Genomic DNA, 23,521 nt, shown 5'->3' with positions numbered 1-23,521 from the left:
CCCCTGACAGCTCCTTCCAAACCTGTGACCTCTACTACCTAGAAGAACATGGGCAGCGGTTGCATGGGAACATCACCACTTACAAGTTCCCATCCAAGTCTCCACCAGCCTGACTTGGAATTATATCAGCTATTCCTTCACTCAAAATCCTGGAATTCCCTTCCAGTTTTCCACACGGACGTACCTGTACCACATGGACTGAAAAGATGGATCACTACCACTTTCTCAAGAGCATTTATGGCTGTGCAATAAATACTAACCTTTATAGCAATGTCCCAAATCCCTTAAATGGACATTAGAAGAATAAATAGCACTTCCTTTTTTATGATGATTCTAAAAGGTGTCTAGTAAGATTGAATAACTCAGCACTCACACTTTGGAGTGCTCAGAGAAAGTCCTATAAAAAAATCAACTGATTTTGATCCAGAAGAAATAATGCAACGAAAAAAGTTATTGCAATTAAGTGAGACATTGATCTGATTGGTTGTCAGGCCAGTATGACTCATTTACCAGATTAACTGGGTTTTTTTCCCGTCCTAGAATGGTGAAATCTTAGAAAACTGCCCCAGATATTTTACTAATTTATGTCAACCTTTTATTTTCAAATATAGTGCAGTCAATTGACCTCAGTTATCAAGTGAACTTTGAAAACTAGGCATGATGTTAAGTAGAATTCACTTACTGCACCAATGAATTCTATTCCTATCTGCTGATCACTATTACTCAAAGTGGTGTGTGACCTCTTTTATGTGTCCTAGCAGGCAACATCACTGCCCATCGTAGCTTTAATGATCTTCAAGCTGGCAAGCTGTGGTGTGTGGTATGACACCCACACCGAGATGATATGGTGCTGAGACAGAAACTGCTGTTGTATCTTAAGATCTCATTTTGGCCAGTTTAGGGGCTGTTTAGCATCAGAAGCATCCAGGGAAAACTGCCTTCTTAACATTTTGTTTCGTCTTTGCAAATTCCATGTTTCAGTAAATTAAAATGGCTGAGTTGGTGGGTTTTGACTTTCGCTGACATTTGAGTGTTAGGGTTATTTTTGGGCAGTATCCATTAACCTAACAGCCTGTTCGTATTCTCCTTTTCAACTAACGGTCTGTGTTTCCAAATATCAGCACAAAAGTTCAAATGTTGTGGTTGTCTGTCAGCAGGATCTGAGAATGCTGCGCAAGGTGTTTTTACTCCACTTGGGTCTTAACTGATAAAGAAGTGTCGTCAGAGCCCTTATAGCCATAAAAAAAGCATAATATGTAACTCAACAAGAATTACTCAATCATATTATGCTGTAGGCTATGAAACACTGAAGCTGCATGCAGAGAAGCAGTTTGCCTCGTGTTGTTTAAGCAGGAGATTCAACTGTGTCCAAGTACAGAGTTTTAGGATGAAAACTGAAAAACTGCAGATGCTGGAAATGAGAAACAAAAACCAAATTGCTGGAAAAGCTCAGCAGGTCTGGCAGCATATGTGGACAGAAGTCAGAATTAACGTTTCGTGTTCAGTGACCCAACTTCAGGTTCAGTGACCCTTCCTCAGAACTGCTGTGCGCTGAGTTTTAGGATGTGTTGACAAGGAAGTGTATTCAGTTCAGGTCAGCAGTTCCAAGTGGTGCTTTGATAATACAATGAGAAATATTTGATTCTCCTATTTGCTTCAAAATGTCCTAGGTTAGAACACTGCTTTTTGTCTGGAAAAGGTTGGGCTTATATCCTCAGGATTATCCTCAAGACATTCTATACTGTCCAATTCATAATCTCCCCAGTGCTCATTCAGTCCCCTTTCCTCCTCTCTTCTAGATGCAAGAAAGAGCTTGATCCTTTCGAGATCTCCCATTTTCAATAAGTCATAGAGTCATACAGCATAGAAACATGCCCTTCAACCCACCACATCTATGCCAGCTAGCAAACACCAAACTACGCTAATTCCATTTTCCTGCACTTTTATGGACTGGTATTTTTAAATGCTTATCCATTTGCTTCTTAGATGTTGTGAGAGTAGCTGCCTTCACCACCCTCACAGGTAACGCATTCCATTTTTCTATCACTCTTTGGGTGAAAAGAATTTGCTTCAGATCCCCTCTGAACCACATACTCCTCACCTTAAACTTACACTGTCTGGTTTTAGACATGTCTAGCATGGGGAAAAGATTCTTACAATCTATCTGCCTATGCCTCTCATAATTGTACACATCAATTGATTACCTTTCAGTTCCTCTGTTCCATGGAACACAAACACAGGTTATCCACTCTCTCATCAAAACTGAGACTTTCCATCCCTGGCAATATACTGGTGGATCACCTCTGCACCACATCTAGTGCAATCACATCCTTCTGACAGAGTGGTGACCAGAACTGAAGGCAGTATTCTAACGGTGACGTAACCAATATTTTATAAAGGTGTAACAAGGCATCCTTGCTCCTATATCCTACACCCCAGCTACTGAAGGCAAGAATCATGTATTCCTTCTTCATTGTCTTGTCTATCTGTGCTGACACCTTCAGAGATTTATGAATTTGCACATTGTGATCCCTTTATTTCTCAGTACTCCGTAGGGACCTACCATTCACTGTGTGTATCCTTCCCTTAGACCTCCCAAAATGCATCATCTCACACTTATCAGGATTAAATTCCTTCTGCCATTGCTCTGCCCAGTTTACCAGCTGATCAATATCAGACTGTAGCCTGAGACCATCCTCCTCACTATCAACAACATTTTTTTGTGTTATAAAGTGATAGAGATGTACAGTATAGAAGCAGACCCTTCGGTCCAACTCGTCCATGCTGACCAGATATCCTAAATTAATCTGTTCCCATTTGCTAGCATTTGCCCGTATCCCTCTAAACCCTTTCTGTTCATATACCTATCCACATGCCTTTTAAATGATGTAATTGTACCAGCCTCCACCACTTCCTCTAGCAGCTCATTCCACACACACACTATCCTCTGTATGAAAAAGTTGCCCCTTTAGTCCCTTTTAAATCTTTCCTCTCTCACCTTAAACCTATGTCCTCTAGTTTTGGACTCTCCCACCCTGGGGAAAAGACCTTCTATGCCCCAAAATCTTACAAACTTCTGTAAGTACAGGTCACCCCTCAGCCTCTGACACTTCAGGGAAAATAACCCCAGCCTATTTAATCCCTCCCTATAGGTCAAACCCTCCAAACCTGGCAATATCCTTTTAAATTTTTTATGAACCCTTTCAAGTTTCGCAACATCTTCCCTACAGCAGAGAGACCAGAAATGAACGCTGTATTTCAAAAGTGGCCTAAATAATGTCCTATACAGCTGCAAAATGACCTCCCAACTCCTGTACTCAATGCACTGACCAATAAAGGCAAGCATACCGAATGCTTTCTTCACTATCCTGTCTACTGTGACTCCACTTCCAAGGAACTATGAACTATCTGCAAACTTATTAATTGTACTTTCTAGATGTGAATCCAAGATATTAATGTTCATAACAAACAGTAAGGGTCTTAGCACTGATCCTTATGGTACATCAGTGGTCAAAGCTCCCAATAACAAAAACAACCCTCAAACATCAACTTTTGCCTCCTATTTGCAAGCCAATGTTGGATCAAGTAGCTCACTTTCCTTGGGTCCCATGGGCCTTTTGGATCATCTTTCCATGTGGGACCTTGTCAACAGCCTTACTGAAGTCCATATAAACTACATCAGCTGCAATACCCTCATCAATATATTTCGTCACCTTTTCAAAAACCCAATTAACTTACGCACTCAGGATCTCCATTGAACAAATCCGCACTGACTATCCCTGATCAATCTCTGCCTTTCCACATATTAGTTGATCCCGTCCCTCAGAGGTTTTCCCAATAAGTTTCCTACAACTAATGTCAGACGAGCTGTCTGTAATCACATGGCTCATCCTTGCTGCCCTTCATGAATAAAGAAGCCACATTAGCTCTCCTCCAGACATCCGATACTTCACCTGTTGCCACAAAGTATTAAATATCTCCACCAGGCCCCAGCAAACTCCTCCATTTCCTCCCATACCATCCTGGATACCTCTCATCAGACGCTAGTGATTTATACAACGTTATGCCCAGTAAAACATCGAATATCACGTCCTTATTATTCATAACAAATTCTAGAATGTCAAAATCCTGATTGAAATCTCCAGTCACAATGTCGTTCGCCTTTATGAATGCAGATAAGAAATATGTTTCATCCTCTGGCTCCATGCACAAATTGCCCCTTTGGTCTCGAAGAGGCCCCACTCCTTCCCAGGTAAGCGTTCTGCTCTTAGCATACTTCAAAAATGCTTCCATAAAACTGTGCATAGTCCTCACACATTTTGCCAAACTGCCGATCTGCTTATCAGATCGGCATGAACAAGTTGAGCTGAACGGGCCGTACATATTTGTACGACTCGTGAGATGAGCTGTTTAATCGTTCCTTGTGAAACTTCTCGTTTTCACTCTCACAACTTGAGGTACCTCGACGGTTTGAATGTACAGAGCGGAATCGCTCCCGTTTCGAAAGGTAAGTCATTTCGTTCATTGAAAGGAAAGCGTGCGGTTGTTCTCTGTCCCGGTACTCATTGAGGTTAACTTTATCCTGCCTTTCAACAACTTGTTCTGTTCTCGTGAACGAACAGCCTGTGCATCCTGAAATTTCAATGTCCGAAGGCGCTGCTGAATTGATTTCACCTTTCCAGCTTGTATCTTGCTGTGCTGAGCATGTTGCTTAAATTGGAGAGGGAGTTAACAGCCTTCCATCCGGAGGAATGGAATTGATCTGAGAAGGTTTTGCAGCCAAATCTTGTTCTTATACTCGTGATCTAACTTTCCGGTTGAAACGCTGGGTTTTCTGTAGCAGGGATGATTCCGCAGCTACAAAATCAGGACCAATTCTAATGATCCCGAACGCAAATGATTCATCAACTAATTCAGAATTCATGTAGTAAAGCCGTCCAAAAACAGAATTTCAGCTTTGTTTCATTTACTGCCCTCCAGTTGTCCATACTGCCCTGCTCAGACAACACGGGGCGCGCAGCCTGCATCTCATCTCGGTCATAACCATTCTTAACGTGCAGATTGTTTTCCGAGTGGCTTATGCGAAACCCCTCCAGTAACAGGCCCAGTCTCCCAACGAGCACGTAGCGGCTGTTTTATTTCAAGGAGAGGCGCAAGTTGGTTAGTGTTCCAACAGAGAGCTTGACAATTCTGATAAGTTTTGGTACAGCAAACATAGAGTCAATGTTTCCACTTTTAGCGATTTCAAAAGTACATTTCATAATAAGTACAACTTAAATCATTAGCAAATACATAGAACATAGAACACTACAGCGCAGCACAGGCCCTTCAGCCATCGGTGTTGTGCCGACCTGTGAAACCACTCTGAAGCCCATCTAACCTACACTATTCCATTATTATCCATATGTTTATCCAATGACCATTTAAATGCCCTTAAAGTCCTTACTGTTCTCTGAGTAAAGAACCTACCCCTGACATCTGTCCTAAATCTATCACCCCTCAATTTAAAGCGATGCCTCCTCCTGCTCGCCATCGCCATCCGAGGAAAAAGACTCTCACTGTCTACCCTATATAATCGTCTGATCATCTATTAAATCACCTCTTACCCTTCTTCTCTCAAATGAAAACAGCCTCAAGTCCTTCAGCCTTTCCTCATAAGACCTTCCCTCCATACCAGGCAACATCATGGTAAATCTCCGCTGCACCCTTTCCAAAGCTTCCACATCCTTCCAATAATGCGGTGACCAGAACTGTACGCAATACTCCAAGTGCGGCCGCACCAGAGTTTTGTACAGCTGCAACATGACCTCATGGCTCTGAAACTCAATCCCTCGACCAATAAAACCTAACACATCATACGCCTTCTTAACTACCCTATCAACCTGAGTGGCAACTTTCAGGGATCTATGCACCTGGACACAGAGATCTCTCTGCTCATCCACACTACTAAGAACCTTACCATTAGCCCAGTACTCTGTATTCCTGTTACTCCTTCCAAAGTGAATCACCTCACACTTTTCTGCATTAAATTCCATTTGCCACCTCTCAGCCCAGCTCTGCAGCTTACCTATGTCCCTCTGTAACCTGCAACATCTTTCCGCACTATCCACAACTCCACTGACTTTAGTGTCATCTACAAATTTACTAACCCATCCTTCTACGCCCTCATCCAGGTCATTTATAAAAATGACAAACAGCAGTGGACCCAACACCGACCCTTGCGATACACCACTAGTAACTGAACTCCAGGATGAACATTTCCCATCAACCACCACCCTCTGTCTTCTTACAGCTAGCCAATTTCTGATCCAAACCGTTAAATCACTCAATCCCATGCCTCCGTATTTTCTGCAATAGCCTACCATGGGGAACCTTATCAAGCACCTTACTGAAATCCATATACAGCACATCAACCGTTTTACCTTCATCCACCTGTTTGGTCACCTTCTCAAAGAACGCAATAAGGCTTGTGAGGCACGACCTACCCTTAACAAAACCATGTTGACTATCCCTAATCAAATTATTCCTTTCTAGATGATTATAAATTCTATCTCTTATAATCCTCTCCAACACTTTATCCACAACCAAAGTAAGGCTAACTGGTCTATAATTACCAGGGTTGTCTCTACTCCCCTTCTTGAACAAGGGGACAACATTTGCCATCCTCCAGTCTTCTGGCACTATTCCTGTAGACAATGACGACATAAAGATCAAAGCCAAAGGCTCCGCAATCTCCTCCCTAGCTTCCCAGAGAATCCTAGGATAAATCCCATCCGGCCCAGGGGACTTATCTATTTTCACACTTTCCAGAATATCTTACACCTCCTCCTTATGAACCTCAATCCCCCCAGTCCAATAGCCTGTATCTCAGTATTCTTCTCGACAACATTGTCTTTTTCCTGTGTAAATACTGACGAGAAATATTCATTTAGCGCCTCTCCTAACTCTTTGGATTCCACACACAACTTCCCACTACTGTCCTGACTGGCCGTAATCTTACTCTAGTCATTCTTTTGTTCCTGACAAACCTATAGAAAGCTTAAGGGTTTACCTTGATCCTACCTGCCAAAGACTTCTCATGTCCCATCCTGCCTCTTCTTAGCTCTCTCTTTAGGTCCTTCCTGACTAACTTGTAACTCTCAAGCGCCCTAACTGAGCCTTCATGCCTCATCTTTACATAAGCCTCCTTCTTCCTCTTGACAAGAGATTCAACTTCTTTAGTAAACCACGGTTCCCTCGCTTGACCACTTCCTCTCTGCCTGACAGTCACATACATATCAAGGACACGCAGTAGCTGTTCCTTGAACAAGCCTCATATTTCAATTGTACCCAGGCCCTGCAGTTTCCTTCCCCATCCTATGCATCCTAATCTTGCCTTATTGCCTCATAAATTGCCTTTCCCCCAGCTATAACTGTTGCCCTGTGGTATATACCTATCCCTTTCCATCGCTAAGGTAAACATAACTGAATTGTAGTCACTATCACCAAAGTGCGCACCTACCTCCAAATCTAACACCTGGCCTGGTTCATTACCCAGTACCAAATCCAATGTGGCCTCGCCTCTTGTTGACCTATCTACATACTGTGTCTGGAAACCCTCCTGCATACATTGGACAAAAACTGACACAGCTGAAGCACTTGAACTATAGCGTTTCCAGTCAATATTTGGAAAGTTAAAGTCCACCATAACAACTACCCTGTTACTTTCAATCCTTTCCAGAATCATCTTTGCAATCCTTTCCTCTACATCTCTGGAACTTTTTGGAGGCCTATAGAAAACTCCCAACAGGGTGACCTCTCTTCTCCTGTTTCTAACCTCAGTCCATACTACCTCAGTAGACGAGTCCTCATCAAAACGTTCTTTTTGCTACTGTAATACTGTCCTTGACTAACAGTGCCACACCTCCCGCTCTTTTACCACCTTCCCTGATCTCACTGAAAAATCCAAACTCCGGAACCTGCGACAACCATTCCTGTCCCTGCTCTATCCATGTCTCTGAAATGGCCACAGCATCGAAGTCCCAGGTACCAACCCACTCTGCAAGTTCACCCACCTTATTCCGGATGCTCCTGGTGTTGAAGTGGACACACTTCAAACCACCTTCCTGCCTGTGGGTACACTCCTGCGACCTTGAAGCCTTATCCATGACCTCACTACTCTCAACCTCCTGTACACTGGAGCTACAAATCAGGTTCCCATCCCCCTGCTGAATTAGCTTAAACCCTCCTGAAGAGCATTAGCAAATTTCCCCCCCCAGGATATTGGCACCCCTCTGGTTCAGGTGGAGACTATCCTGTTTGAAGAGGTCCCACCTACCCCAGAATGAGCCCCAATTATCCAGGTATCTGAATCCCTCCCTCCAGCACCATCTTTGTAGCCACTTGTTCAACTGCTGTCTCTCCCTTTTCGTCGCCTCGCTAGCAAGTAGCACGGTTAACAGACCAGAGATAACAACTCTGCTTGTTCTATCGCTCAGCTTCCACCCTAGCTCCTTGAATTTCTGCCTTACATCCCCAGCCTTTTGCCTACCTGTGTTGTTGGTGACTGTGTGGACCATGACTTGAGGCTGCTCCCCCCTCCCCTTAAGGATTCCGAAAACATGATCTGAGACATCATGGACCATGGCATCTGGGAGGCAACACACCAACCGCGAGTCTCTCTTGTTCCCACAGAATCTCCTATCTGTCCACCTAAGTAAAGCTTGGCGAAACACCTACGCTCAGTTCGCAACAAACAACTACACCTCCCAGTCACAAACCATTTCAACTCCTCCCCCCCTCACCCTCGACTGACTCCTCAGATGACATGTCCATCCTGGGCCTCCTGCAGTGCCACAAAGACACCACTTGAAAGATGCAGGAACAGCAATTCATATTTCGCTTGGGAACCCTGCAGCCCAAGGGTATCAAAGTGGACTTCACAAGCTTCAAAATCTCCCCTCCCCTGACCACATCCTAAAACCAGCTCAGCTCATCCCCACCTCCCTAATATTCTTCCCAACTCAAGCCCCACCCCATCCCCTACCCACGAACCTCATCCCGTTTGCTTGACCTGCCCGTCCTCCCTGGACGGATCTATCCCCTCCCTGCCTCCCCACCTACATTCACCTTCACTGGCTCTAACCCTGCCTCTTTGACCTGTCTGCATCCTCTCACCCTATCATTTCCTTTATCCATCTTCTACCCGGCTGCCACTGCCTCCCTATTTATTTCAGAACCCCCTTCCCCTCCCCCATTTCTGAAGAAGGGTCTCGACCCGAAACGTCAAACTTTCCTGCTCCTCTGATGCTGCTTGGCCTGCTGTGTTCATCCAGCTTCACACCGTGTTATCTCAGATCCTCCAGCATCTGCAGTCCCTAGTATCTCCAAAACGGTATACTTGTTATTGAAGGGAACAGAGGAGCACAGGAGAAAATTCTACTCAGAATGGTTAGAATGCTGAATAGCATTGTGTGTTCGAGACACATGTCAGAAGCATTTAAACCAAAGCTAAACAAGTACATAGAATCATAGAGTTGTACACAGCATAGATAAGTCCCCTGAGCCAGACTGGGTATACACAAGGTTAGCGCTGGAAGCGAGGGAAGAAATTGCTGTGCCTTTGTGTGATTTTTGTGTCCTCACTGTCCACTGGAGTTGTACCGGATGATTGGAGGGTGGTAAATGTTATTCCCTTGTTCAAGAAAGGGAATAGGGATAATCCTGGGAATTACAGAGCAGCCAGTCTTACTTCTGTGTTGGACAAATTATTGGAGAGGACTCTGAGAGATAGTATTTATGATTATTTGGAAAAGCACAGTTTGACTAGAAATAGCCAGCATGGCTTTGTGAGGGGAAGGTCATGCCTCACAAACCTTATTGAATTCTTTGAGGATGTGACAAAACACATTAATGAAGGTGAAGCAATAGATATGGTGCATATGGATTTTAGCAAGGCATTTGATAAGGTCCCCCCATGATGGTAGCTTCATTCAGGAAATAAGGAGGCAGGGATTCAGGGAAATTTGGCTGCCTGGATACAGAATTGGCTGTCCATTAGAACACAGAGGGTGGTAGTAGATGGAAAGTATTCAGCCTGGAGCTCAGTGACAAGTGGTGTTCTGCAGGGATCTGTTCTGGGACCTCTGCTCTTTGTGATCTTTAGACATGACGTGGATGAGGAAGTGGAAGAACGGGTTAGTCAGTTTGCTGATGACGCAGAGGTTGGTGGAGTTGTGGATAGTGTGGAGAGCTGTTGTAGGTTGCAACAGGACATTGGCAGGATGCAGAGCTGGTTAAAGAAGTGGCAGATGGAATTTAACTCAGAAAAGTGTGAAGTAATTCATTTGGAAGGTCGAATTTGAATCCAGAACACAGGGTTAATGGCAGGATTCTTGGCAGTATGCAGGAACAGAGGGATGTTGGGGTCCACATTCTTAGATCCCTCAAAGTTGCCACCCAACTTGATAGGGTTGTTAAGGAGGCGTGTGGTGTGTTGGCTTTTATTGGCAGGGGAAATGAGTTTAAGAGCCGTGAGGTTATGCTGCAGTTCTATGAAACCCTCGTTAGACCACACTTGAAATATTGTGTTCAGTTCTGGTTTCATCATTACAGGAAGGATGTGGAAGCTTTAGAGAGGGTGCAGAGTTTTTTTTACCAGGATGCTGTCTGGACTGGAGGGCCGGTCTCATGAGGAAAAGATGAGGGAGCGAGGGCTTTTCTCATTAGAGTGAAGAAGGATGAGAGATGACATGATTGATGTGTACAAGATGATGACAGGCATAGATAGAGTGGATAGTCAGACACATTTTCCCAGGTTGGAAATGACTATTACAAGGGGACATAATTTTAAGGCGATTGGAGGAAGATATCAGAGATAGGTTCTTTACACAGAGAGTGGTGGGTGTGTGGAATGCACAGCCATCAGTGGCAGTAGAGTCAGATATATTACGGACATTTAAGTGACTCTTGGATAGGTACATGGATGATCATAAAATGTAGGGAAAGCAGGCTAGTTTGATCTTGGAGTAGGATAATAGGTCGGCACAACATTGTGAGCTGAAGAGCCTGTATTGTGCTGAACTGTTCTATGTTTTGTGCAGCAGACCCTTCGGTCCAACTGGTCCATGCTAACCGTGTTCCCAGGCTAAACTACTGTAGTCTGATCTGCCTGCCTTTGGCCCATATTGCTTCAAACACTTTTTATTCTTGTACTTATCCAAATATCTTTCAAACGTTATAACAGTACCATATGCACCACTTCCTCTAGAAGTTCATTCCACACATGAACCACACTCAGTGTAAAAATAAACTGCCTCTCATGTCTTTTTAAAATCTTTCTCCTCTCACCTTAAAAATATGCAATCTAGCTTCAAAATCTCCTACCCTGGGGAAAAGGTGCCTGCCTTTCACTTAATTAATGCCCCTCATGATTTTATAAACCTCTATAAGGTCACCCCTCATCTTCCCATGCTCCAATGAGCCTATTCCAGCCTCTCCTTATAACTTGAACGGTGAGGGAGAAAAGAGCAGAAGTGCAATGCTTTGAGGTTCATGAAGCAGATATGTGAAAGCATATGCATTTTGGCTGAGTCAACGGTTTCAGTACTGTATCAATCTTTGCAATTGTTTGTACTGTTGACTTTCTCATTTGAAACATAATTAATTGGTGTTTGGTATTTAACTGAAACATTGTCAGTTGATTAAGTAATGGGAGAGATTTTACTTGCTGTAGTTTGTCACATTTTTGAATGATCAAACAGCCATTGCAATTGATGTAAATAAAGAATTAAACGTGGAGTTGAAATTGTTATTGTTCATTTATGGTATAAGTATATGTGAAAACTAGCAGCCTGCAGGAAGATTGTGGTCCACAGTTTTATGCAGCTTACAGCTGTTTATCTTACTGTAAGAACATGACTGATTTCAGCTGAAATATTCAACACTAGGGTAAAATTTAAGATGGGGGTGTGAGGTTGGAAAGTTTAAAGAAGATGTGTGAGGAACCCTTTTAAAACTTAAGCTAGTTGGAATGTGCTGCCGGGGAGGTGGTAGAAGCAGATACGATTGCTAAGTTTAAGAGGAATTTAGATGGAAAAATAAACATCAGGGAATAGGAGGATACGAGCTAAGTTTATCATTCTTTGAAGTTTGCATCACAGGTAGACATGGTGATTAAGAAGTCATTTGTCATGCTTACTTTTATTGCTCACACCTTTGAGTATGGGAGTTGGGGCATCATGCTGAGGTTGTACAGGACGTTAGTGAGGCCTCTTTTGGAGTACCGCGTATAATTCTGATAGCCCTGTTACAAGTAGGAGATTATTAGGCTGGAGAGGGTTCAGAAGAGATTTACCAAAATGTTGCTGGGAATGGAGGTGTTTTGTTATAAGGAGAGGCTGGATAGGCTAGTACACAGGAAGTTGAGGGATGACCTTATAGAGGCTTATAAATCATAAGGGATATAGATGAGGTGAATGGCAGCGTCTTTGCCCTAGGAGATTTTCAAGACTAGGAAGCATATTTTTAAAGTGAGAGGAGAAAGATTTAAAAAAAGACATGAGGGTCAACTTTTAACACAGACAGTGGTTCATGTGTGAAATAAACTTTCAGAGGAAGTGGTAGATGTGGTACTGATACATTTAAAAGACATTTGGATCAGTACATGAATAAAAAATGTTTGGAGGGATATGGGCCAACTGCACGCAGGTGGGACTAGTTTAGTTTGGGATTTTGGTCAGCATGGACTGGTTGGACCAAAGGGTCTGTTTCTGAGTTGTATGACTCCATGAATGTATGTGTAGGCAGATGGGATTAGTTTAGACTAGCATTATGGTTGACACAGACAGGGTGGGCTGAAGGGCCTGTCCTGCATTGCTTTGTTCTATGTTCTATGTTCTGGCTAGCAGCAGTTTGCTCCTTTGCTTCTGAATCATTTTATCCAGGTCCCAATTAAGAGTAAGAAAGCAAAATACTTGAGCACATTTGGCATTACAACTTTACAGAAGATGCAACATTACTGAACACATTTGCAGAAAATATTCTAGCACATCACCAGGAAACGAACCTTTCTGAGATCAATGCTTTTTGAAATAAAGCACTGAATGCTGTTGATTGTGGTTATCATATATGGACTGAAGAAAAAGAACAACCGTCAGAGATATTTGTTTCTTTGATAAACATAATATCTTCTTTCCATTCCCCAACCTATGTGTTACTCCATTTCAAATCTTATACCCTTCCCCATATAACCATTACAGTTTTAATGACCTAGAAACAAATCCCACCAATAAATACTGTCCCTTGCCCTTTCTTAGAAAATGACCATAATTCCTGGCTACAATTTCATCAGTCCTAGCCAGGGAAATATGTGCCTCCTGTTCTTCTTTGAAATGATATCACACAACCTTTGCATGCAACTCAGAAAGCAGATAGGATCCTAGTTTAATATATCACCTGATGGTGCAGTGCTTCCTGAGTACGCAACACAAGTGTTAATTGTATAATGAGGAATTAAACTGAGTCTAATCTTCACCATGGGTCAGGTTTGTTGTTTATGTGTGGGGATCTGTAGGACCTGCTTGGTTTAGTGTGGAAAAGTAAACCATTTAATGGTCTAACTAAAAGAGGATCTTGTACAAACAAGTAGACGTTTATTGGATGCTATCAACTAGCTATAGATTACATTGATAAGATAGACAGAATTACCAAGACTGAGGAGGACTTGAATGTTGGATCTGACTCCTTTGAGATCTGCTGCTTGTAGGTCCATATGACATCATTATAATGGGTGGTGCTTATGTAACTCCTCAGTATTAACTCTTTCAGACTCTTGCACAAATTAACCTACTTTTTGTAGCCACTTTGTTTGGAACGGGACTCAAAATCACAGGGTAGTTATTCAGAGACAATGTGTTACCAGTGTGATAACTCCCTCAAACAATTACTTTTGTAAGTTTAGATCCAAATGATAAGCATAGGAGGTAACAAGCCTGAGCTTTCATGGCCTAGCTTGATTCAAGTGAAGTAGAAATTAGGAATGGGAAATCAGGGTGGCTATTTCCTGACCAAACCATGGGGAAGTACATAGTATTAACAGCACAGAAAAGATGCCAATTGTACCAACAGAAGCAAATTACTGCAGATGCTGGAATCTATACTGAAAACAAAAATTGCTGGAAATCACAGCAGGTCAGGCAGCATCCATAAGGTGAGAGAGCAAGCTAATGTTTCAAGTCCAGTTGACTCATCATCAGAGCTGAGGAGAAGTGTGATTTGCTGGTGCTGTTTGTCGCTCTCAGGAGATCTGCTGTCACAATTTGGCAAACTCACCTGTCTTGTGGCATTCTCAGACATCTTTTGTAGCTTGTCTGCAACTGATCTCTGACATTCATCATTGACAGCACCACACTTACTGCTGCATTCTGCTTTTCCCTCTAGAAAAGATCTCTGTAGCTTTTCAGCTACATTAAATGTGAAGATACTGATGTTTTCTTTTCCCAATGTCAGTTTTTAAAATCATTTTCACTATTGCAATTCCAAGTACCCTTTCACTTGTTTAATGGTCAGTATATGATTTTTATTAGCACCCATCTTAACATCCACATTTCAAAGGCTGTTTTTCTTCGATAAATCTACCACTTGTCCAGATTTAAGAAACATAGTGGAAACTCCATAGAATATAGCATCTTATGAGTTCTTTCCTTATTATAGAGTCTCATCCGCACTGACCAAGTTTCCCAAACTGAACTAGTCCCAGTTGCTTGCATTTGGCCCATATACTTCTAAACCTTCCCCATTCATGTACCTATCCAAAAGTCTTTAAAATGTTCTAACTGTATCCGCATCTATCACTTCATTCCACGTATGACCCACCCTGTGTGTGAAAATGTTGCCCCTCAGCTCCCCTTTAAATCTTTCTCCTCTCACCTTAAAAATATGTCCCCTAGTTTTGAACCCCCCCACACTAGGGAAAAGACCTTTGCTATTCACCTTGTCTGTTCTCCTAATGATTTTATAACCCTCCCGTGAAAAAGTCTCAGCTTATCCAGCTACACCTTATAATTCAAACCCCCCAGTCCTGGCAACATCCTGGTAAATCTTTTCTGAGCCCTGTAATATTTAATAATATCCTTCCTATAGCAGGAAAACTAGAACTTTACACTGTACTCCAAAACTGGCCTCACCAACATCCTGTACAACCTCAACATGTTGTCCTAACTCCTGTACTCAATGGTCTGAGCAATGACGGCAAGCGTGCTAAACACCTTCTTAACCCTCTGTCTACTTGTGTTGCAACTTTTAAAGAACTGTATGCCTGAACTGCTAGGTCTCTCTGTTCGCCAACACTATCCAGGGCCCTACCATTAACTATATAAGTCCTACTCATGTTAGTTTTACCAAAATGCAAAACCATGCATTTATTCAAATTAAATTTCATCTGCCACTCCTCAACCCATTGGCACAATTGATCAAGATCTCTTTGTAAGCTTGGATAACCTTCTTCATTGTCCACTGTAGCACCAATTTTGGTGTCATTCACAAACCTACTAATCATGCCTCCTAAAGTCTTATCTAAATCATTTATAACAATGAAAAGCCGCAGTGGACTCCGTACTGATCCCTGTGAAACACCGCCGGTCACAGGCCTCCAGTCCAAAAAGCAACCTTCCACGACTACCCTCTGTCTTCTACCATCCAGCCAATTTTGTAATGAGTGTTCTTGCATGACAAATATAAACTGAAAATGGTGGAGAAATCCAGCAGGTCATGCAGTGTCTGTAGAGAGAGAAACAGAGTTAAGCTTTATGAGTCTGATATGGCACTTATCAGATTTGAAAAGCATTGGAAAATTCAGGTTTTTATGCTGTTGACAGAAGGGGAAGTAAAGTGATAGAACATAGAACATAGAACATAGAACAGTACAGCACAGAACAGGCCCTTCAGCCCACAATGTTGTGCCGACCATTGATCCTCATGTATGCACCCTCAAATTTCAGTGACCATATACATGTCCAGCAGTCTCTTAAATGACCCCAATGACCTTGCTTCCACAACTGCTGCTGGCAACGCATTCCATGCTCTCACAACTCTCTGCGTAAAGAACCTGCCTCTGACATCCCCTCTATACTTTCCACCAACCAGCTTAAAACTATGACCCCTCGTGCTAGCCATTTCTGCCCTGGGAAATAGTCTCTGGCTATCAACTCTATCTATGCCTCTCATTATCTTGTATACCTCAATTAGGTCCCCTCTCCTCCTCCTTTTCTCCAATGAAAAGAGACCGAGCTCAGTCAACCTCTCTTCATAAGATAAGCCCTCTAGTCCAGGCAGCATCCTGGTAAACCTCCTCTGAACCCTCTCCAAAGCATCCAGATCTTTCCTATAATAGGGCGCCCAGAACTGGACGCAGTATTCCAAGTGCGGTCTAACCAAAGTTTTATAGAGCTGCAACAAGATCTCACGACTCTTAAACTCAATCCCCCTGTTAATGAAAGCCAAAACACCATATGCTTTCTTAACAACCCTGTCCACTTGGGTGGCCATTTTAAGGGATCTATGTATCTGCACACCAAGATCCCTCTGTTCCTCCACGCTGCCAAGAATCCTATCCTTAATCCTGTACTCAGCTTTCAAATTCGACCTTCCAAAATGCATCACCTCGCATTTATCCAGGTTGAACTCCATCTGCCACCTCTCAGCCCACCTCTGAATCCTGTCAATGTCCCGCTGCAGCCTACAACAGCCCTCTACACTGTCAACGACACCTCCGACCTTTGTGTCGTCTGCAAACTTGCTGACCCATCCTTCAATTCCCTCGTCCAAGTCATTAATAAAAATTACAAACAGTAGAGGCCCAAGGACAGAGCCCTGTGGAACTCCACTCACCACTGACTTCCAGGCAGAATATTTTCCTTCTACTACCACTCGCTGTCTTCTGTTGGCCAGCCAATTCTGTATCCAAGCAGCTAAGTTCCCCTGTATCCCATTCCTCCTGACCTTCTGAATGAGCCTACCATGGGGAACCTTATCAAATGCCTTACTGAAGTCCATATACACCACATCCACAGCTCGACCCTCATCAACTTTTCTAGTCACATCCTCAAAAAAATCGATAAGGTTTGTATGGCATGACCTACCCCTCACAAAGCCATGTTGACTGTATTTGATCAAGCCATGCTCTTCAAGATGGTCATAAATCTTATCCCTCAGAATCCTTTCTAACACCTTGCAGACGACAGACGTGAGACTTACCGGTCTATAATTGCCGGGGATTTCCCTATTTCCTTTCTTGAAGAGAGGAATTACATTTGCCTCTCTCCAGTCCTCAGGTACGACTCCAGTGGAGAGCGAGGATGCAAAGATCTTCGCAAGTGGCGAAGCAATTGCATTTCTCGCTTCCCAAAGCAGCCGAGGACAAATCTGATCCGGGCCTGGCGACTTGTCAATCTTAATGTTTGACAAAATTTTCAGCACATCAGCTTCGTCTATCTCTATCCATTCCAGCATGCACACCTGCTCTTCAAAGGTTTCATTCACTAAATGGTACACATTGTGAGGCTTCCCAGAGTAAATCAGCAATCCACAGTGAGTTTGAAACATGAAGCATGAAAGCTCACTTGGAATCTGTGTGAGGTAAGTACAAGCCAGAGACAATCACTGAGGAAGGAGATTTGGCTGTGAAACTGGGTCTCGGCAAATACTTTATCAAGTACCTGGAGGGAGATAGAAAGCAATGAGAATAAACAAGCCTAAAGTTTAAATTGGAAATTGTATTGGAGAGAAGAAGAGAATTTGTGAAAAGTAGGCCCTAAAGTTAAACCATCTACAGTTATGTCTCTCTAATCTTATAAGACAATGGCAACTTTAATATTTGTCATAATGTCAGCAGCATTTTAGATACTCTCTCTCATGCTGCACTATTGACTTTCTATTTTTTGCCCTGAGAATGTTATCTGCTCCTGAAACCTAAGATATTTAGACTTGTTTCTTACATCATGAGTGAATGTCTCTCTGATGTTTTTATTCTTCAACATGGCAATCTAACTGGTGATCATCTTTTTTGGAATTTTCAGTTTCTATTCATTTTATGCTACAAGTAGATAACTTATCTCTGTTTCACTGTTGCAGAGTTTATTTGATTTCTAAACACATGGCTTGGAATTTGCCACATGCATAATCTTCATTTTGTTTCCTTAAGGAAAGTTTTGTCATCATCATATAATTTCTTTCACAAAATTGTACCAATATACAAGGTGCTGGTGAGACCATGCCCAGAGAACTGCGAGCAGTTCTGGTTCCCTCATTTAAGGAAAGATATAATTTTATTGGAGGCAGTTCAAAGAAGATTACCTAGTATGATCCATTGTACAGAGGGATTATCTAAAGAGGAAAAGTTAAACAGGTTGGGACTCTACTCACTAGAGTTTTGAAAAATGAGAGGTGATCTCATTGAAACATATAGAATTCTTAAGGGGCTTGATAGGGTAAATGCTGAGAGGATGTTTCCCTTCATGGGAGAGTCTAGAATCAGAGGACGTAGTCTCAGAATAAAGGGCCACCAATTTAAAATGAAGATGAGGAGGAATTTCTTCTCTCAGCAGATTTTGAGCATTTGGAATTCCTTGCCACAGCGAACTGTGGGGGCAGAGTCCTTGTGTATATTTAAGACTGAGATAGATAGATTTGTGATCAGCTGGGAAATCAAGGATTACAGGAAGTAAATGGAGTATAATGTGGGAAAATGTGAAAACGTTCATTTTGGAAGGGGAAAATATGAACAGAGTATTATTTAAATGGAAAAAAAACTGCAGAAAGCTACAGCACAAAGGCGCTTTGGGTTCTTGAAGGTTCTTGTGCACAAAACATAGAAAGCTAGTGTGCATGTGCAGCGTGTAATCAGGAAGTCTAATGGAATGTTGATCCTTATTTATTATATTATGGATTTATTATATGGAGTACAAGTTTAGGGAAAACTTATTGCACCATAATGGGTCTTTTTTTCTGAATGGCAAGCAGTGACTAGTGGACTACCACAAGAAATCGATACTAGAACCCTAGTCACAATATACATTAATGATTTAGATGAGGAAACAAAATGTAATATCTCAAAATTTGCAGATAACACAAAGCTGGGCGGAAGGGTGAGCCTTGAGGAGGATGCAACGAAGTTGCTGCGTGTTTTGGATAGGCTCAGTGAGTGGGCAAATGCATGGCAAATGCAGAGATAGATAGAATCTTAAGTAATAGGAGAATCAGAGGTTTTGGAGAAGATGGAAAGTGGATACAAGGAATGCAGAATCAGCCATCATCTTATTGAATGGCGGAGCAGAATCAAATGTCTGAACAATGTATTGCTGTTCCTATATCCAATGGTCTTAAAGAGGCAGAAAAAAGGAAACCAAAGGCCAGTTAGCTTGGCATCTGCAGGTGCAGGGTGCTAGGGTCAATCATTAAGAAACCTATAGCCATTGCCTTTAACGTGCTTTGCATGTAAGTATTGAATTGGCTACAAGGGTGATTACTAGTGGTAGTTAAAAAAAGGGGAAAATATCTCATAGTGCTCTTGTAGTGGGAAAGTCACTCAGTTGTGTGTAAGAGCACTTAGGAGTATAACATAAGAAAAGGCGCCTTTAGATAAGGCACACATAGATAAATGGAAGATAATCAGAAAGAGTCGACATGGTTTTCTGAGCTGATAATCATGTTTAACCAATTTATTGGAGCTTGTTGAATGACATGTGCTCTGGATAGAGAGCAGCTTGTTGGTGTATCGGAATTTAATTTCCAGAAGGCAGTTGGGAAGGTGTCACAGAAAAGGTTACTGCATGGAATGGGAGATCATGTGGCAGGGGTTTATGTTCAAGCAAAAATAGATCGGCTGGCTGCAGAAATCAGAGTTTGCATAAATGGGTTTTTTTTATGATTGACCATCTGTGATGAGTATCACAAGCTTAACCCTGTCCTCCACTTCCCACTTCCTGCTGGTATCCCAGGTCCTGCCTGCTGAATAATTACACTTGTGCAGGAGTCTGTTCTGGGGCTTCAACATTTTACAATTAATACCAATGACTTAAATGATGGGAGTGAAGGCATGGGAGCTAAATTTGCAGATGACATAAAGATAGTTATGAGAGTCTGTTGTGAAGAGGACAAAACAAGGTTAATTGAATGAGAAAAAAATCTGGCGGGTGAATTAAAATGCAGGAAATGTGAAGCAGTTTGCTTTCGCAGGAAGAATAAAAATGCAAAGTACTACTTAAATGAAAAACTACTGTGGAATTACAAGTTGCAGAAGTGTTCTATTGTGTGAGTCGCAAAATGTAGCTGTAGCAAGAAATTGAGAAAATAATAGAATGCTGTCCTATATTTGAGAGAAATTAGACTTATGCTTTCATTGTACAGGACAATGATGACATCAGCTCTTGAATACTGTGTGCAATTTTGGTCTGGGATAGCAGGAACTGCAGATGCTGGAGAAGATTCTAGGCCCGAAACGTCAGCCTTCCTGCTCCTCTGATGCTGCTTGGCCTGCTGTGTTCATCCAGCTGTACACTTTGTTATCTGCAATCTTGGTGTCCTTATTTAAGGAATGATGTAAAAGGTCTGGAAGTGATTCATAGGAGCTTTACTAGATTGACACCAGCAATGAGCAGTTTGTCTTAAGAGGAAAGATTGAATGGACTAGGCTTGTTTAGAAAACCAACAAATGACTTGACTGAGTGATAATGGGAACTGCAGATGCTGGAGAATCCAAGATAATGAAATGTGAGGCTGGATGAACACAGCAGGCCCAGCAGCATCTCAGGAGCACAAAAGCTGACGTTTCGGGCCTAGACCCTTCATCAGAGAGGGGGATGGGGTGAGGGTTCTGGAATAAATAGGGCAATGGGAGAGAGATTCCCTGAGGTTGATCCGGAGGGAGGAGGGTAACTTCTTCAGGTTAGGCATCCCTGGAAGAGGCTTCGCAGTGAGGTTAAAATTGTATCAGTGATAATGGGAACTGCAGATGCTGGAGAATCCAAGATAATGAAATGTGAGGCTGGATGAACACAGCAGGCCCAGCAGCATCTCAGGAGCACAAAAGCTGACATTTCGGGCCTAGACCCTTCATCAGAGAGGGGGTTGGGTTGAGGGCTCTGGAATAAATAGGGCAATGGGAGAGAGATTCCCTGAGGTTGGTCCGGAGGGAGGAGGGTAACTTCTTCAGGTTAGGCATCCCTGGAAGAGGCTTCGCAGTGATTGAAGTATGTAAGACCTTGAACATTCTTGAGAAGGAAGATGTTGTGAGGATGTTTCTTCTTGTGAATGAGTTGGGAAGTAGGCACTACATTTAAAAATTAGGAGTCACCCCTTTGGGAAAGAAATGATAAGAAGCTTTTTGTTTCACTTCAATGTGTGTGTGACCTTGTAATTCTTTTCCTTAGCAGGTGATTGAGGTGGGGGTAATTGAATATATTTAAGGTGGAAGTAAATAGATTTTTGTTGGGCAAGGAACCAAAGCTTATTGGGAGTAAATGGAAATGTGAAATTTGAAGCAAACACATGAGCCACAAGTTTATTGAATAACAGACCAGGCACAAGGGGCCCAATGGTCTAATTCTGCTCCTACTTCATATGTTTGTATGACATGCCTTGCTAATAGTCCTTCAATGATTTTAATGTCTATGTTACCCATTAAAATGACAGCAATCAATTGATTTAACTTGATAATAATCCTTCAAAATACCACAATAAAATACTTCTGTTTTGGCTGGGAACCAGATCAAAGGACTTTGCTTTGATATTCACGGTCACTGTGTCTGAGAATGACCAGTAATCGTGAACTAATCTCTTGTATTTTATATTTTCTGGGATTGCTACTCTATTTTTATATTTCTCATCTCCTCAGAAGGAAAGCATGTAATTCCGTTTTCCATTTGATCACCTTACTTCTTCAATTCCTCATAAATTAATGCAGTGTCTATCTGTCACCTAAACACAGAAGTCAATCTTTCTATTTTCAAATTTTCAATTCAAAGGCTGTTTTAATACACGTTCCCATTTTCAAGAGACGGCCCCTTTGACTGAGTAGAGCATGCTGAGAAACTGATCTCTCTTGTGTGGTCGACTTCATCATGAATGTATTGATGTCTTTATTGGACAAAGGCGATTCCTTCCTTGTCGCTATTTACTAGAGAATTCATTGTACAGAGCCCAAACTCTTCTTTTGATGACAATGTTCAATTGGCTTATGCATTTGGGGATTCCAGAAGTTTTAGTGGTCAATGCCAGAGTTTATGGCCTCACCTGCTGACCTGGAGGAAAGCAACCAATACAGCACAGATCTGTAGGTGAAAACTAGGATATTCAGGTCTGTAGGGAGTTACATAACATCATAGAATAGTTCCAGCAAAAAATGAACCCATTAACTTGTCTTAGCTCCAGTCTTTTAGTTTCAAAGCGAGATTTAGTTCCAATGTTCAGGGAATCTGTTTGCTTATCACTCTAATCTGCTATATTTTGCAGCCCATCTGTACCCCTTCTCTTCTCAAAGTCATCAGTTCTATTAATCTCAATCATGGCATCAACAACTGTAATTATTCAGCAGCCTGGATCAGGAATACCAGCAGGAAATGGACAGTGGAGCACAGGCATATGCAACATTTGTGACGACATGACTGTCTGTAAGTCTCCTCACTGATTCATTCTTCATTGGATAATTGAAGTTGTATTTATAAGCCATTCTTTCCATAAACTTTGAATCAGGGAAGATAGTGAAAGTACAGGTGAAAATTTTCTGCATGAGACTGTCAGTTATGGGCATATGTTTGGTATTCAGTCTGTCCTCAGATGGATCTTCAAAAGAGCAATAAATTAGTTTGATTAGAATACGCAGCAAAGGTTGGAGAAAAGTTCACAGTTCTGTAAAATATGGGGTGGGAATTGACATGAATACGTATCTGGTGACCTCTAACAAAATCACAAAACATGAGTCAGCCATCCACATAAACTATTCATAATATGTGATTCCAAGACAGTGTGTCAACAATCTTTCTACCGAAAGTTAATTTCACATTGGAACAAGCTTCCAAAGGATCCAGTCACAGCCTCATCACTTGAAATCTACAAAACCACCCTGCCGATTATTCCCATTTATATGTTGATAGACTACGGATACACAGTGGTAATGTCCCTACCTCTGGGCTAGAAATCACCAGTTCAGATGCCACTGCAAACGGAATCAGAGAGTCAATACAGTGTGGAAGCAGGCCATTCGGCCCATCATGTCCACACTGACACTCCAAACAGCTTACCACCCAGACACACACGCTGCACATTCCCTATATCCCTGCATTTTCCATGGCTAATTCACCTAACCTACAGATCCCTGAACACTACGGGCAATTTAGCATGTTCAGTCTACCTAACTTGCATATCTTTGGACTGTGGGAGGAAACCAGAGCACCCAAAGAAAACCCATGCAGACACGGGGAAAATGTGCAAACTCCACACAGACAGTCGCTCGAGGCTGGAATTGAACCCGGGTCCTTCAGCCCTGGTG

The 23,521-nt window shown here is 42.3% G+C and overlaps 1 protein-coding gene across 2 annotated transcripts in view; it reads left to right on the top strand.

Moving 5' to 3' along the window:
- Positions 1-4,068: 4,068 nt before the first annotated feature.
- The window catches only part of LOC125465076 (cornifelin homolog), a 29,276-nt gene continuing 9,823 nt past the window's right edge, over positions 4,069-23,521 (top strand). The window contains exons 1-2 of one of the 2 annotated variants that reach the window (XM_048558170.1): positions 4,069-4,252; positions 22,486-22,643. In XM_048558170.1, the coding sequence (XP_048414127.1) occupies positions 4,170-4,252; positions 22,486-22,643 (241 nt within the window). In that variant the 5' untranslated portion in view covers positions 4,069-4,169. Of the gene's footprint in view, positions 4,253-4,392; positions 4,508-22,485; positions 22,644-23,521 lie in introns of those variants that run through there. The other variant, XM_059654434.1, reaches the window with a different exon arrangement.

The sequence above is a fragment of the Stegostoma tigrinum genome, chromosome 24, assembly GCF_030684315.1.
Source record: "Stegostoma tigrinum isolate sSteTig4 chromosome 24, sSteTig4.hap1, whole genome shotgun sequence".
In the NCBI taxonomy this organism is placed as follows: domain Eukaryota; kingdom Metazoa; phylum Chordata; class Chondrichthyes; order Orectolobiformes; family Stegostomatidae; genus Stegostoma; species Stegostoma tigrinum.
The sequence above is the reverse complement of the archived record's forward strand: the minus strand, read 5'-3'. Positions and strand labels throughout refer to the sequence as shown.